The 14,009-nt window shown below is 42.8% G+C and overlaps 2 protein-coding genes and 1 long non-coding RNA gene across 12 annotated transcripts in view; 2 read left to right on the top strand and 1 right to left on the bottom strand.

Moving 5' to 3' along the window:
* Positions 1-244: 244 nt before the first annotated feature.
* On the top strand, positions 245-3,893 carry LOC137125839 (ADP-ribosylation factor-like protein 4C). Its single transcript, XM_067501953.1, has one exon. The coding sequence runs from the start codon at positions 857-859 to the stop codon at positions 1,439-1,441; it is 585 nt and encodes a 194-aa protein (XP_067358054.1). The 5' UTR covers positions 245-856; the 3' UTR covers positions 1,442-3,893.
* Positions 3,894-4,195: 302 nt separating this feature from the next.
* LOC137125840 (uncharacterized) lies at positions 4,196-10,027 on the bottom strand. The gene is made up of 3 exons (XR_010914219.1): positions 7,022-10,027; positions 6,275-6,472; positions 4,196-6,055 (listed from the first exon to the last, which is right to left on the bottom strand). It is a non-coding gene; the product is annotated as an uncharacterized lncRNA (long non-coding RNA).
* A 537-nt stretch (positions 10,028-10,564) lies between these two features.
* The window catches only part of aox6 (aldehyde oxidase 6), a 28,324-nt gene continuing 24,879 nt past the window's right edge, over positions 10,565-14,009 (top strand). For 8 of the 10 annotated variants that reach the window (XM_067500763.1, XM_067500756.1, XM_067500761.1 and 5 more), the window contains exons 1-5: positions 10,566-10,704; positions 11,469-11,526; positions 11,618-11,714; positions 13,163-13,271; positions 13,715-13,841. In XM_067500763.1, the coding sequence (XP_067356864.1) occupies positions 10,651-10,704; positions 11,469-11,526; positions 11,618-11,714; positions 13,163-13,271; positions 13,715-13,841 (445 nt within the window). In that variant the 5' untranslated portion in view covers positions 10,566-10,650. Of the gene's footprint in view, positions 10,705-10,733; positions 11,136-11,468; positions 11,527-11,617; positions 11,715-13,162; positions 13,272-13,714; positions 13,842-14,009 lie in introns of those variants that run through there. The other 2 variants (XM_067500765.1, XM_067500764.1) reach the window with 2 other exon arrangements.

The following is a 14,009-nucleotide window of genomic DNA, read 5'->3' on the forward strand; positions in this document are numbered from 1 at the left end:
CTAAAAACGGCTTCAAAATAAAGGTATTGTCAGCAACCATATGTGGATTCTACCCGATAAAGCTGTAAAATTGTGACCAGACCCAAAACACAAGACTGTAACATAGTCAGTCGCAGTTGGTTTGATGTCAAACCTTGTTTCCACCACTAGATGTCCCAGTTTCTGCAGCTCCGGATGTTTAGTGCGCAGAGGAAGCACTGCAGTCACAGCATGGATGACTACCTTTCAAAATAAAATCCCATCCGTCCTTCTCTAGCGTTGAAGTGGACAACTAGCGGGGCAGAGGAGGCTTTGATTCTTGAGGGTGCGCCACTTCATCGGAAACGCTTTTGTTTTTCCCCGGGTGGGAGTTGACGTTCCCTGCATGGCAACGTTTACAGGCTGCTCCACGCGTCACAGAGCATCACTTGTGCATATGTGTGTGTCACTACATGAGCTGCGACGCGCTCGGAGACACACACACACACAGCTGCAGGGACATAATGTGACATTGGGCCACGCGTAATTTGCGCATTTGGAGAGCGGTGCGCGCGGTGGACGCACCGCTGTGTGTGTGTGTGTGTGTGTGTGTGTGCGGGTGTGTGCGTGTGTGTGGTGATCTGACTGTTTGTGGACCCCCGATGCTGTTGGAGTGAATCCAGGGATGCCGCGACTTGTCTGGCTGCCGGAGTGCCGCCCCGCAACGTGGGGCTGCGCCCTCCACGCCTGCTGAACGGGAGAGGCTTGGACAACGTCTTCCGCTCTTTGCCGACCTGCTATGGATCAGCGCTCGGACGTTTGAGCACCTCCTGCGCTGTTAATCCTTCGCTGCTGGAGCTGTGAGTGTGCATGCTGATCCTCCTTCCCGAGCTGCAAGATGGGCAACAGTTTCTCCAATTTGGCCGCCTTCCAGTCTTTGCACATTGTCATGCTCGGCTTGGACTCTGCGGGCAAAACCACGGTGCTGTACCGGCTGAAATTCAACGAGTTTGTCAACACGGTGCCCACTATCGGCTTCAACACGGAGAGGATCCGGCTGGGCGGAGCGGGGGCCTCCAGGGGCATCAGCTGCCACTTCTGGGACGTAGGGGGCCAGGAGAAGCTGCGGCCCCTGTGGAAGCCCTACAGCCGCTGCACGGACGGCATCGTGTACGTGGTGGACTCCGTGGACGCTGAAAGACTGGAAGAGGCCCGGACCGAGTTGCATAAAATCACCCGGTTCGCGGAGAACCTAGGGACACCGCTGCTGGTCATTGCCAACAAGCAGGACCTGCCCCGGGCGCTGGATGTCGGGGAGATCGAGAGGCAGCTGGCCCTGGCCGAGCTGAGCCCGTCAACCCCGTACCACGTCCAGCCGGCCTGCGCCATCATAGGTGAGGGGCTGGATGAGGGCATGGACAAGCTGTATGAGATGATAGTGAAGAGGAGGAAGTCAATGAAGCAGAAGAAAAAGAGACAGTGATTGAAGACTTTGGCTGGATGATGGGAAAAGCTTGAGAAATCCCTGCTAAAGAAATGTGATAGGAGCAGATTTAAATGATATTTTACAGTGACACACTAAGAAGCACTATATCAGTATCCTGTTTGAAATCTTCACACATGAGCTAAAATACCCAGTCACTACAAACACATCAGGAGATGCTCCCACTGAAGGTGGAGGTAAACATGCCTAAACTTCCCTTTCCAAATCATCTAAGGACATAATCCTGAAAGATGCAGAATCATCACAATCTCCAATTTAAAAAAAAAAAAGAGTTGACAGTTTGCCTTGGTTGATGACGAATAGCATCTCTATGAATATTAATGAGACTGTTTCACTGCAGCAGAGATGTTTTCTGTAGTGGCTGGATCTACTGGCAGGGCGTCCTGTTGCTGCCGCTGTGTTGGAGATGCTGGAGATGCGGCTGGGGATGCACTGATGCACAAGCTGGCGGTCGAAGCCGTGAAGGGATCTGACACCAAAGATGATTCCCACGAGAAGAGACACACAAAACTCTCGATCACTTCCATCCCCCATCGTTTTGTGACTTTCGCCGTTCCCAGACCGAAAACGCGAATCTCAATCGAATGGTTGAGAGGACAGATATCTACTGCAGTTGAGGACAATACAAAGGGCTCCGTGTTGACAGGTCGAGACAATAATAATCTAAATCTTCAAGGACATATTTGACGATTGCCAATGGCATCATCACTGTCTGCTTTTGAAACAAGTAAATTCTAAGTGAAAGTGGCGAATTCGAATTGGTTATGATGCCATTAACCCACTCACCCTTTATTTTTTCATTTTAAATGGCTTGTGTTTCTCACAGAAACCATCTTTGATTCCTCTTTTCCTGGAAGCCATATGAAAAGACTCAGTACGTAGATCCGTGGACGGCCGATTTAGTCTCGCCGGATGTCCTGCTTGGACGAGGAACGGGCCGTTGTTTCATTGCTTCACCTGATTTGTAATTTGGGTTGACAAGGAAAGTTACGACCAGTTGCTTGCAGATACTGATTTCATTTGCCGTGTCAGGAAAACTGCTCTATTTGTCCCTAGTAGCTTTTGAAGGGTGGGAACATGGACTATGTGCTAGTGTACGGCATGTGTAATTTAAGCCACCGAACAAGCCAGGATCACTAGTCACATGCAAGCAAACATCACACATTGTGCAGATCCAAAAAGTTGTCCAATATATTTATTGTTTTCCTCTTTTCCTCTGAAATACAGCATGTTGTCATCAGCATACAGTCACAGATTTAGAAACCAACTGTCACCGCCCTCCCTGCCTGCTTCAACTGTACAGTAAAGGTCGGAGAAAAGGCTGAACTCTGTCCCGATACATGACAGTTTAGTTGATCATTAAGGTGACATACGTTGATTGACTTTTCATTTTTTGTTTTTTCTCATAGGCCGTGTCCATAATACTGGAGTGTTAATACTACGCCCATTTAAGCTACAGTAGCCTGAATTTGTCTGATGTGCTTTATTTTCCTTTGACAAGTTATATCAATGTACTGTTTGGTCATCTGCATAGAGAGAAACGTTCTCCATCCAGCCATGAGTACATTCACATTGTGGCAGTTGTCTTCTTACTATTCTCTAAAGAAAGATGATTTTGGTCTATCAGATGATCCTCAGAGTTGCTGAGAAAGTGTTATCAGTGCATCCCAGACTGTGTCGACCTGCTGGCAGTGACAGAACACAAAGATATGGAGCAAAGTGTCTTCCTCCAGTGGTGTAGTGAAACAAACTGACAGGCTGGAACCTGTCCAACTGCTCCCAAAAGTGACTTTTTCTTCTGTCGAATGATATTTAATCATAAATGTCTCCTCCGGGTGAATGATAAACAAAAACGTGCTGTGTTAAAGAGTTTTATTTTGGTAGAGTTTAGCCCCTGAGCCCTCGACACCTTTAGCACAATGGACCACAGGAAGTCATCGAGATTTTGTCTCTACTTTAGTCTTAATTGACAGGACTGTTGAATGACTTACATGGGCTGTTGTCTTAATGCCTCATTATATCAGGACAGGAAGAAACACATGTTGCTGCAGCTTAATGCTTGCAAAATAATAAAACTATATGAATTTTAAACCATAAAGTGCAGCATGTTACTAAGATATTTAAGAGGCGTTGATGTGTTTGAAGGTAATTTCATCATTTAACAACTTGGAATGCTACATGTCATAATCGTAAATACCACCAGGTGACAGACGCAGTATTTTCCCACGTAAATACGCAGGATGCAGCATCATTTTCTGCGGTGACGAGTCGAGCTGTGTTCAACATTGCATGACAGCCGCTACTTCAGACAAAGTAGATTATACAGTATAGTGTTACAGCCAAGATACAGCAAGACCAAATGATATACTCTACGCCAAACTGGGTAAAAAAAAAAAAAAGTATTTTTGGGATTAAAATGTTTGTAATTGAACCTGTGTGTTTTCTGGCTCATCTTTCATTTCCAAGGGTTTAATCAGGATGGGGAATTTCCAGCAGCTCTCAAACAGAAATACTCTCGAAGTAAAAATTATGCCATTTGTGTGAGCAGATGTGGACGTGGTTGGTTATTAATGATAACAATAAGAAATTTGTTTTTGTAGTAACTTCGTGGGCCTTTTCATAGCACTTTTTTTTAAAGTTCTCAATTAGAATGTGAAATAAAATACCAAAAAAGTACCAATACATTAAAGGAATCAGATTGTATTGCTCTGATGTGAAGTGGTCCAGTTTTATGTGACATTAACATGGTCCACACGCTTCTCCTTCTGCAACTAAACACTCCCATCTTCTTATTATGGCTTGTGCACCTCGCGTTCACAGTGCAAAATCACAAGTGGAGAAATGCTGTCATGTCTGAGGACATCCGTCCATTTGTCTTTAGTGCAACTGCAAAATAGATAGAGTCTTCCTAAAATAAGACATTTCTGTCTCTCCTCTGGGGTTCAGCTCTCTGAAATAGGAATGTTCTTGTTGACTGGCTTAGCTGGAAATCAGACTTATCTGGAGCCGCAGAATTGGACTCATGTACAAAGGGTCACCGGTTCAAATATTAGGCGCTGGAATCACGTCATTGTACACGCAAATACATATCTTAAGCTTTGACTGGAAGTACTCAGAGCGTGTACTAGGCATTAGTAGACACATAAGGACAATACAGTTGCTTTTGCATGTTTGTTCCACCTTTTTCTTCAAATTGACAGAGCACACAGAACATCATCAATAACCTGAATGTCCAGACATCTTGGGACCAAGCAGTAGTCTTGTATGTACTCACCACACAGACATGCTGCTTATAATGCAGGCGTAATACTACCAGGTCCTAAGGTGTGTTTGTATTTTATGGTTTGTGAAAATGTGATTAAACACAACTTAAATCAATGGCTCTAACTGTATAAAATGTGTATTTCACCTGACTTGTACTGTGGATTTGAAGGCCAGAAACCCTAAATGTCTGCACGTTCTTAGCGTTGTTGCTCTGCGTTATCTGTTATGATCATTTTGTGAATTTTCTTCTCCCAATTTGTGCTGCAAACACAGGAGCCGGTTTGTCTCTCAGCTCCATTCGAGCTCTGTTCAAACGTCTCCCTTTTCAAACCGCTGACAGCGCGTGGACGTTCCAGCTGTTTCTTTATCTCCTTCTTCTGCGGCGTTTTGTGGGCGGCTGTGAATGGGATTTGATGATAATCCTGCGCTCGTCCACCGCCATCGCCATCCAACATGGAGGAGGCAGCGAAAGCTTTGAACGCCAACGACAACACGCTTGAAAACCCGCCGGTGTTTGAATGTGCAGCACTGGGATTGTTGTTGACAGCATCAACTCTTTGTCTAACGGAAATCACTGCTTCCTTTTTGTTTCGTAGTGCAGGGAAACAAAGGTCCGATCACTGGCACTTTAACTTTGGTCGCTTTGTTTCGAGTCAACACAGGATTTAAGACCAAGAGAAAAGCTGTTGAGCTCATAAAGCCTTAATTTGTTGTTGCTTCCCCACTTTGTGGGCAGGTCTTCCTGTGTATTTGTTTGTCAAGTTTCTTCCAGTCCAGGTTTTGGGCTTTTTTAAGTAGACTTCCTATTTTTAATTAGCTCTGACTTTTCTAAGCCTTGAACTTCACTAAGGTTTATTTTTACACACTAATGTATTTCTCAACTCTTTCCTTAGTGTCAAAGTTCTGGTCTTGGCCTTTCTAAGCTCTGGTTTAGTCTTTCTGTGTGCAGTGTCCGGCCTTCAACGCTGTCTTAAAATCCCACTCACGGACCTACTGGAAGATGATGTGGACATTAGTCAACGTTGTGTGAAAATGTTGTGTGTGGATTTTCTTCTTTCAGGACTCTGACTGCTGTTTCAAATCCCCTCTGAATGCATCATCATTTCTATTCTTCTCCTCAGAATGAATCAATAGCACTTTGGAAATGTGATCCATCCTATTAAAATGCAAATGCTCCAGTTGCTTCTGAATCATCTCGCTGTGCGCTGGCTCAGGCTGAGGCTAATCTGCCACCAGTGCACAGGGGTGAATCCAGAGTCACCACTGACGTCAGGACACAGGCTTCGCTCGAAGCGCTGCTCACTTTCCGTTTGCTAGTGGACACCGAGTCTGGGAGAGGGAGGACAGAAGAGTGTGTCAGGAAATGTTGTAAGGCTTCGAAGCAGTTAGTCCGATACATTAAAATGCAGACTGAATATAAGTTTATGGGAATAGAAAACTGAAAATGAAACAAAAGTCTAACAATAAAGCCGTATTGGCTTTGGAAAGAGTCTTGGAGCTTTCTGTTGTTATAAGATGAAGTTCCTCTGCAGGATTGTTTAAACTCACATTTGAAGTTTTTTTTCTCTGGCATCTTTCAGGGCTTGGGCCTAAAATGTGAAGTGAAAAGGTTGAAGCCTTGTTTATCGTTTGGTGAGGACAGAACGTGGTGAGTCCAGTCCAGTTCTAGTCTCCAGTCCTGCACACAGACTGCAACATGGTTTGGCTTCCAGGTGTTACAGCAGCACAAAATACGAGCATTTGCATCTGAAATCCATCAGTTTCACAATCAAACATTTGCATTTCTACATTTCTGCATTTCTCTAAATTCAGCTGAGATTTGGTGCCTCTGACGTGCATTTCGCCTCCTTCCAAAATGAGACAAATCTGCTCAAGTGTGTTTTCTGTGTAGGTGGCAGCAACTATCTGAATGCGCGCACGCACACACACACACACACACACACACACACACACACACACAGGAACTCACTATAAACATTTAGACACTGAAGCAAATCCAGTTGTGACAGACGGCTGAATCATTTTCGAGATTGTTGTTACTCACATATTTAACAATGACCTTGATCTTCTCTGTGCTGCACTAGTGTGATTAGACACAAAAATTAAGGCCTTTGAGATCAAATTCTGCTAAACTTCTTTATAAAAAAATCCTACTTTTAAAAGAACACTTTTCAACTCTCATCCTGGAACGTTTCAAACGGCAGAGGGTGAAACCTGTGGTAGCATCAGATTTATTACTGTAATGAAAGCAGTTTGCTGGAGCGTGTCATTAACATGGTCAATTGCACAGCTCACCTCTGTAATCCAGAGGGCGGGTCCCTGGGAAACACACTGAAATCAGCCAGACTCCACGTCACAACCTCTTATTCGTCCGTCTACGGTTTCCAGACGAATTTTTATAGAGCTGCGTGTGTCTGGTCTGGATGACGTCTGGGACTTCACCGTCGGGCCTGAGGGGGAGTCTAATTACCGTTACTTACATGTGCAAAAAACAACACATTCGCCCAAGTGTGGAGCATTTTCTACTCTCATGCAACCACCAGGTCAAATCTTTACTGCTGGAAAACATTCATTTTGCATCTCCTGCTTGGTGTCTCTTTTTTACCTTTTCTGTTTTGTGTTTTTTTTTTTTTAGCAATTTTGTTTCTTTGTATTCATTTTTGAGTCTCTTTCTTATCATTTTGTATCTTTTTGTGGTTGTTTTGTGTGTCTTGGTGACCACTTGTGTCTCTCGGGGCTCATTTTGTAGCTTGTTTCGAAACGTTATGGTCTATTTATTGTCTCTTCTTAGACATTTTGTGGTTATTTTATGTCTTCTTGGGATGTTTTTTTGTCTTCTAACCAAGTTCTATCAAACAGAATCTTGATTCAGACACCCCGTGACTTTTAGGTCCTGAGAACCAGAGCCTAAACGTCCTCCACACTTTGGCTCTGCTTTCCATCACATGTTGCACGGTCGTGCGCAGAGCTTGGGAGCAGAAAATCATGTGTACAGTACTTCATGTTGGTCTGGCAGCAACATCAGAACCTCCGGGGGATGCTGTGGCTTCAGGCTCGCAAGTCTCACTCGTCTCTCTGCTTTTTATGGTCCAAACAATGAGCGGCGTCATCTTTGGCACGGACACTGTTTCCTTCTACTTGAAATTGTATGTTTGCTATCTCATGAAGCTTGAAATAAAAATGACAAATCCAGCTGCATCTCACATCTTCTGTTCTCGTGATATTTTGACATCACGTGGATCCAAAACGAGATCCTAAACTTCCAGCTCTCAAAGTCACACTCAGACTCACATCCACTCAGCACATTTGTCAGGAATTGGGTCACGCATTCAAGTGCTGTTGGTCGTAAATAATGATAAAATGGACGTCGTAACAAAACTTCTTTGTTGCTGCTGATGTGTGTTTAGGGTCTTTTTTAGCTCACAGTCAGACTGAAATGCCTTAAACATCACGCAAGCAGAAATAATAACAGGTTCCATTCTTGAATAACCCATAAAGATGATATCATTTCCATTTTGAAACCATTTTTGTAGATCAAATGAAGCGCTTTCTCTCAGATTTGTGACAGATTTTTTTACCATGTTCCCTCATGTTCTGACTTTTAATTGGCAAATGAGAAAATGAAAGTGGTAGTTTCCTCACTTGGCCCATGGCAGTTGTACTTAAGGGGGGAAATTATCTCCCACCGCCCATCAAATGTGGCTGAAAATTGGCAGTGATCTTCAGGCCTCCTGACCGTGTGCAGCATTCTGCTTGGTTGCAGTTTCCAATAGAAAAAAGTGTCGGTTGTGATACTTTGAGTCTAAAATATTAAGTGAACTAGGGTCTCTGACTGTGAATAAGTGAAGAGAAGAGACAAAATGACCAAAAATTGAACAAAACTGATAAAAATGTTTTTTTTTTAAATTAACATTAATTATCATGTGACCAGTAAAGTACAAAATGGCCCAAAACAGGAAGATAAATTGCCAAAAATTGAAAGTCACAAAAGAAAGACAAGAAATGACTACGCTTTTTGTGCATTCTGTGGCTCCTGCCGTATGTACAGCTGGAGGGGGGTGGGGTGGGGGAGCTGTAACACTGAACACACCTGTACAATGTTCCTTCATCGGCCTAGAACATCTGATCAAAAGTGCACAGAATACGTGAGAGCATAATATACAAAATGTATTCATATAATATCATATATCAGAAGCTGCAAGGACTTTTAGTGGCTAGTTTAATAAGCAGGGCCTCAGGATGTGCGAACACATTAGATTCCAACCAGTGCAGCTTTTTCTGCACTGTCAACGTTTCCTTTAATGTGCACAAACCTGCTCGAACCCTGTAGCCCACATGTGTTCGACCCTCAGTGGCCTGAGGGCTTTAGGCTACAAAACTCGACTCAGACCGGCTGTGATTCGTGTAAATAATAAAGAGGAGTGTGTTCTCGTCACAGAAATTAAACATCTTCAAAAGGGAAACGTACGAGCTGGGCTGCAAATAAAGGTGTGTTTTGTTTGTCTTTAAGGGGTTTTCTTACCCTCGGAACCTGGTGTGACCACTTCAGGGAACTCAATCCTCTGAGAAAAGGTGGAGGCATTAAAGTTTCACCTGGAACAAAAGCTGAGTAAATAAACTTGGAGGAGCTCAAACAGAGGCAGGGGTGTGTGAGAGGTCACGCCGCTAATTCTTTAGGACTTTCCCACACTCAGAGCTCTGACTGAGGTGATGTGCTGCTCTCCGTCTGAGTCCCTGCATAAACTATGCGAGACAAAGCCCCACACGTGAGCCTGAAACACAGTCTGTTTGCATCCTTTAGTATTAGCAGCAGTAAGGTTTCTGAGCCCTGCAGATTTTAGACTCCTTTTAAGTCTTTTCTTTGTGTTTGGTTGCAAGATTTGCACACAATATAACGGTTTTTCAAAATAAAAGACTGCTTGAAATTCCCTTCCAGCAACAAACACAGCTAAATAACCTGAACTCGTAACAATTTGAATCCATCTAAGACTAAACAAAACCTCATATATCAAAAGCTGATCGTTTCAGCCATTTTCAGTTCCCTCTTGTGGCTCCACTCTCCACCTTCATGTCTTTGCTGTTGCATCTTTTCACCTTCATCTCTGCTCCTCCTGAAAAGTGACGATCAAAAAAAAAAATAAATAAATAAAAAAACCATACTGATCTCAGTTCCATATCTTCTTTTTTTTTGTTTTGTTTCTGCCATAGTCAGATTTATCAGGATCAGCCGGGAGTCAATAGACCTGGTTCTTTACCTGCAAACACAGGTCAGGTTAATTATTATAAAGCATGCAGAGGAAAACCAAGCAGGACAAAGTTAAATGTGAACGTATGTTGCCCTGCTCTGTGCACACGTCAGCTGGAGCAGGTTTCCCTAATCCCTAGTCCAAGGTCTAAGAACTGAAGGCGGCAATGATTGCACACATTGTAAACTGTACATTGTACATAGGTCCCTCTTGCAAAAGAGATTTCAAGCTCAGTGGGTTCTCCTGCTTAACCACCCAACTGTGTACACAAAAATACCAGGGTTTGCAAAATTAATTAATATTGTTAAGGAGAACATTACATTTTACGAGATTTGTTTTAAAGTGCATTCGGACAGGTCTACAGACAGATGCTAAAGTGTTTGAATCAAATCATTTCCAATCTTACATTTAACTTAAAGTGCTTTCCAGATCATTCAAACAAAACAATGATGAAGAAAAACAACAAAAGGGAATAAAAGGAAAGTACAAGATACCGTCTAAGTATTTGTCTGCACCTCAAATGGCCACGTGTGAGTAAATGTACTTAGTAAAGTTCTCAGTAAAGCTTATCATTTGCGACCACGGGCTTTTATTTTGAAAGTGTTGACAGGCGGAAATAGTGCGGGTTGTCTCTGACTCGAGTCTGGTGAGGACGAGCTCTGCGCTTGGACCCGAGACATGTCTCCAGGGACAGAAGGGAGCGCTTTGTGCGTCTTTATTAACGGGGAAAAGGTGCGTCCAGCGTCGCTCACACGCATTTAGCAAGCTCGGCTCAGTGCAGCTACTGGTAGCTGTTAGCTCCTGCTTTTGCTCCGGCTTCGTTGACGTCGGTGCTGACGCGGTTCTACTAAAGCTCACGCGACCGTGTCAGACACGGGGCCGATAATAGGAATATATGCAGCGAAATGACACAAAATTAACTTCTAGTAACACAAGATGCCAAGTGGATTTAAATTAAAAACTAGTGAAAAATGGGTGACGGGTGGGAACTGTAGCCCTCTGTGACAGGAGGGAGCTGATTGACAAAGTTAGCGCTCACCTGACAACAATTATGCCTCCAAATTAATCTCCTAAAAAAAAAAAAAGTTAGGCCCGTGAGAACGTTCGGAAACCTGTATCCTCCTTCTACACAAACGGCTGTTTGGACTAAGGTCACACACAAGGTTAATGCTCAAACAAAAGTGCAAATGTATAAAAGTGCAAGTCCTCCGTCATCAGAGCTGGTGACATGTATGTGGGAGTCTGGTCCAGATTTTAATGACAAACCTGACTTTTTGTTTCTTTTGGTAACACAGTTAGTGACTTGTGTCTTTCTTAAGGGACAAAGTGCAAACACTGCAACATTTTTGACTCACTAGTCAGATTTTGTGTTTGGTGATGGCTTCCAGCTAAAGCAGTTTGACACAATAAAAGTATAATATGTAAGACATTTTTTAATTTATTTTTTATTAAATTAAATCAGTTTTCTGATTGTGGTTTGTCCTTCTGTCAAACAGGTGACGGAGAGCCATGCAGACCCTGAAACGATGCTGTTATCCTTCCTCAGGGAGAAGCGTATCCTTTGAAATTGTTCAAATATGTTAGTGAACGTTTACAACTGAGCGTCGCCTGCAAGTTGTGGGTGTTTCCTTCACGGTGACTTCAGTGAGGCTGACTGGAACCAAGTATGGCTGTGGAGGCGGAGGCTGTGGAGCCTGCACGGTTATGGTTTCGCGCTATCAACCTGCTACCAAAACCATCACGTATCCTTTATGATGAACCACATTATCCTCCTGCTCACCTCTGATTGGCTGATGCACAGAGTCAGCTGTGTAGTATAACAAATCATATTTGTCATGTGAAGGCAATGACAAAATGCAGAAGAGAGAATTTGGCATCAGTAACTAAATATTTTTTTTTGGAGATGTGTTTGTAGCTTGTTTGAAAGTTGTGTGTACGTTACTAAGAAACAGAATTCCTCCCACTGTGATCAGTGCTGGTTACAACCTGGTGCAAATACGGTTGTACTTGTTCATGAACGCAGTTGGTAACATTCTCAAATGCCAAACACCCTCTGCAGTTTATTAACTAAACTTTTGAAAAACAAAAGGGAGTTAGGAGTTAAAATTCTTTTATTGTGGTGGCTGGTTGTGATTTCCATGTCGGGCATCAAACCAACACATCATCTGTTTTACTCTTTGACCCTCTTGTAGCCGCATAGAGAATAATTAGAAACACACACACACACTGCTTGCATCACAAGTGCAAACATGTGTGTTTTGTTTAGTTCTGCTTTGTGGTACAAAGGACGTGATTCACTCTCTGTTATAAAGATTATGGAATGTGTTTATGGCAAGTTTCACCAGTTCTGTTTATGTAAGACTGTAATTTCACTATCAAATCACATCTGTAAATGTTAACATGACTTAAAACAGCATTTAATGGGTTTCTAATGGCTTATATTTAGTAATAGCATGAGCATAACAATGCGTGTTAGTAGTAAAAGTGGTGTCCAGTATGAGAAAACAGAGCTACACTGAAATGTTAGACGCTTATAACACATGACAACCTGGCAAATCTGGAACCATGGAGCAGGAAATTGATTTCCATGATTTTATCTGAATAAATAATTGCAAAATACGTTTGTGATTTGCTCCTTTGGCCCTTCAGAAGAGTTAGAGTAGCAGCAGGTGTAAGACTGTACTGCTAAACGTTTTAGCAACTTGAGTTTTCCCTCTTTCTGCTCCTTTATACTTTTACGCCACCACTTTTACCGAATAAGTTTAGATACTTTTCAGATTAGTAAAACAAAATACTTAGATTCAAAACTTATGATTGTCCAATCAGATTTCAAACTCCACCAGCACCTTCTACGAAATGAAATGCATCAATTATAATCCGATCATATTTATTGTAATAAACGAGGAATTCCGGATGAAAGGATACTTTTATTTTGTTACTTAAGTGCATTTTCAGCTAGTACGTTAATATATGTACGACCTTTACCTGTATTCCTACATTATGATTATAGTAGTAGCAACAGTAGAGATGGCTGTTGGAGTGTAGCAGTAGTGAAAGTTGTAGCAGTACCTGAGAAGCATCACTAGAGCCTCTGGGAGCTTTGTAAGTAGGAGGAGTAGTAGTAAAGGTCAAAAGTGTCTTAAATGTTGGTTCTCAGATCGGCTCCACGTTGCCTTCACTGGACCATCAGACATTACGCCGCAAACGCATGTCTCCTGCCTTTGTGTCAACTCCACGGAGCTGCAGTCACCACAGTAGAGGGCATCGGCAGCACCAAGACCAGGATCCACCCTGTGCAGGTCAGCATCAGGGGAGTGGGGTGCGTTTCGCATTAACTGTTTTACTTTAGCCACAAGTTTGATTTCAGTGACTGAGAAATGAATTGAGATGAGAGAAACATTTGTGGGACCAAAGTTTTTTTTTGCCTAGTTTGCAGTTATTTGTAGATTTGATTAACTTTCCAGTGTTAGAAAAACATCTTATGGTCCATTTTCTCGTGTAAAGTTTTGACACGTCTAACAACAGTATTTTCCCAGTTATCTTAATGGGTAAATATTATGTCCTTAACTTTCTTTTTATGAAGACAGAAATGAACAAATACATATTACAGGTGTCCCTTAGCCCGTTTTCCCTACATTTATTTAAGCCAAAAACATCCAGCTTCGAACAAGCTCTGCAATTTGTGCACTATCTCTGTAGATTGTGGACTGAAATGAGCTGTAGACATTGTGTGTATTTGCAGGAGCGGATAGCGAAGGCTCATGGCTCCCAGTGCGGCTTCTGCACTCCAGGGATGGTGATGTCCATGTACACTCTGCTGAGAAACAAGCCGCTGCCAACAATGGAGGATATCAACCAGGCTTTGGCTGGTGTGTGTGTCTGTTTGTTTTTTCAATTATTTATTTTAAATACAACCCCGATGTGTAAAACGTAAATTAAGAACTGAATGCAATGATCTGTGAATCTCATCAACCCATATTTTATTCACAATAGAACACAAACAACATATCACATGTTGAAACTGAGACATTTTACCA

This window comes from Channa argus, chromosome 4 (genome assembly GCF_033026475.1).
Source record: "Channa argus isolate prfri chromosome 4, Channa argus male v1.0, whole genome shotgun sequence".
Classification (NCBI taxonomy): Eukaryota; Metazoa; Chordata; class Actinopteri; order Anabantiformes; family Channidae; genus Channa; species Channa argus.

What these genes read in the sequence shown, in the direction of transcription:
- LOC137125839 (XM_067501953.1), top strand. Translation starts at nt 857, where the DNA reads ATGGGCAACAGTTTCTCCAATTTGGCCGCCTTCCAGTCTTTGCACATT.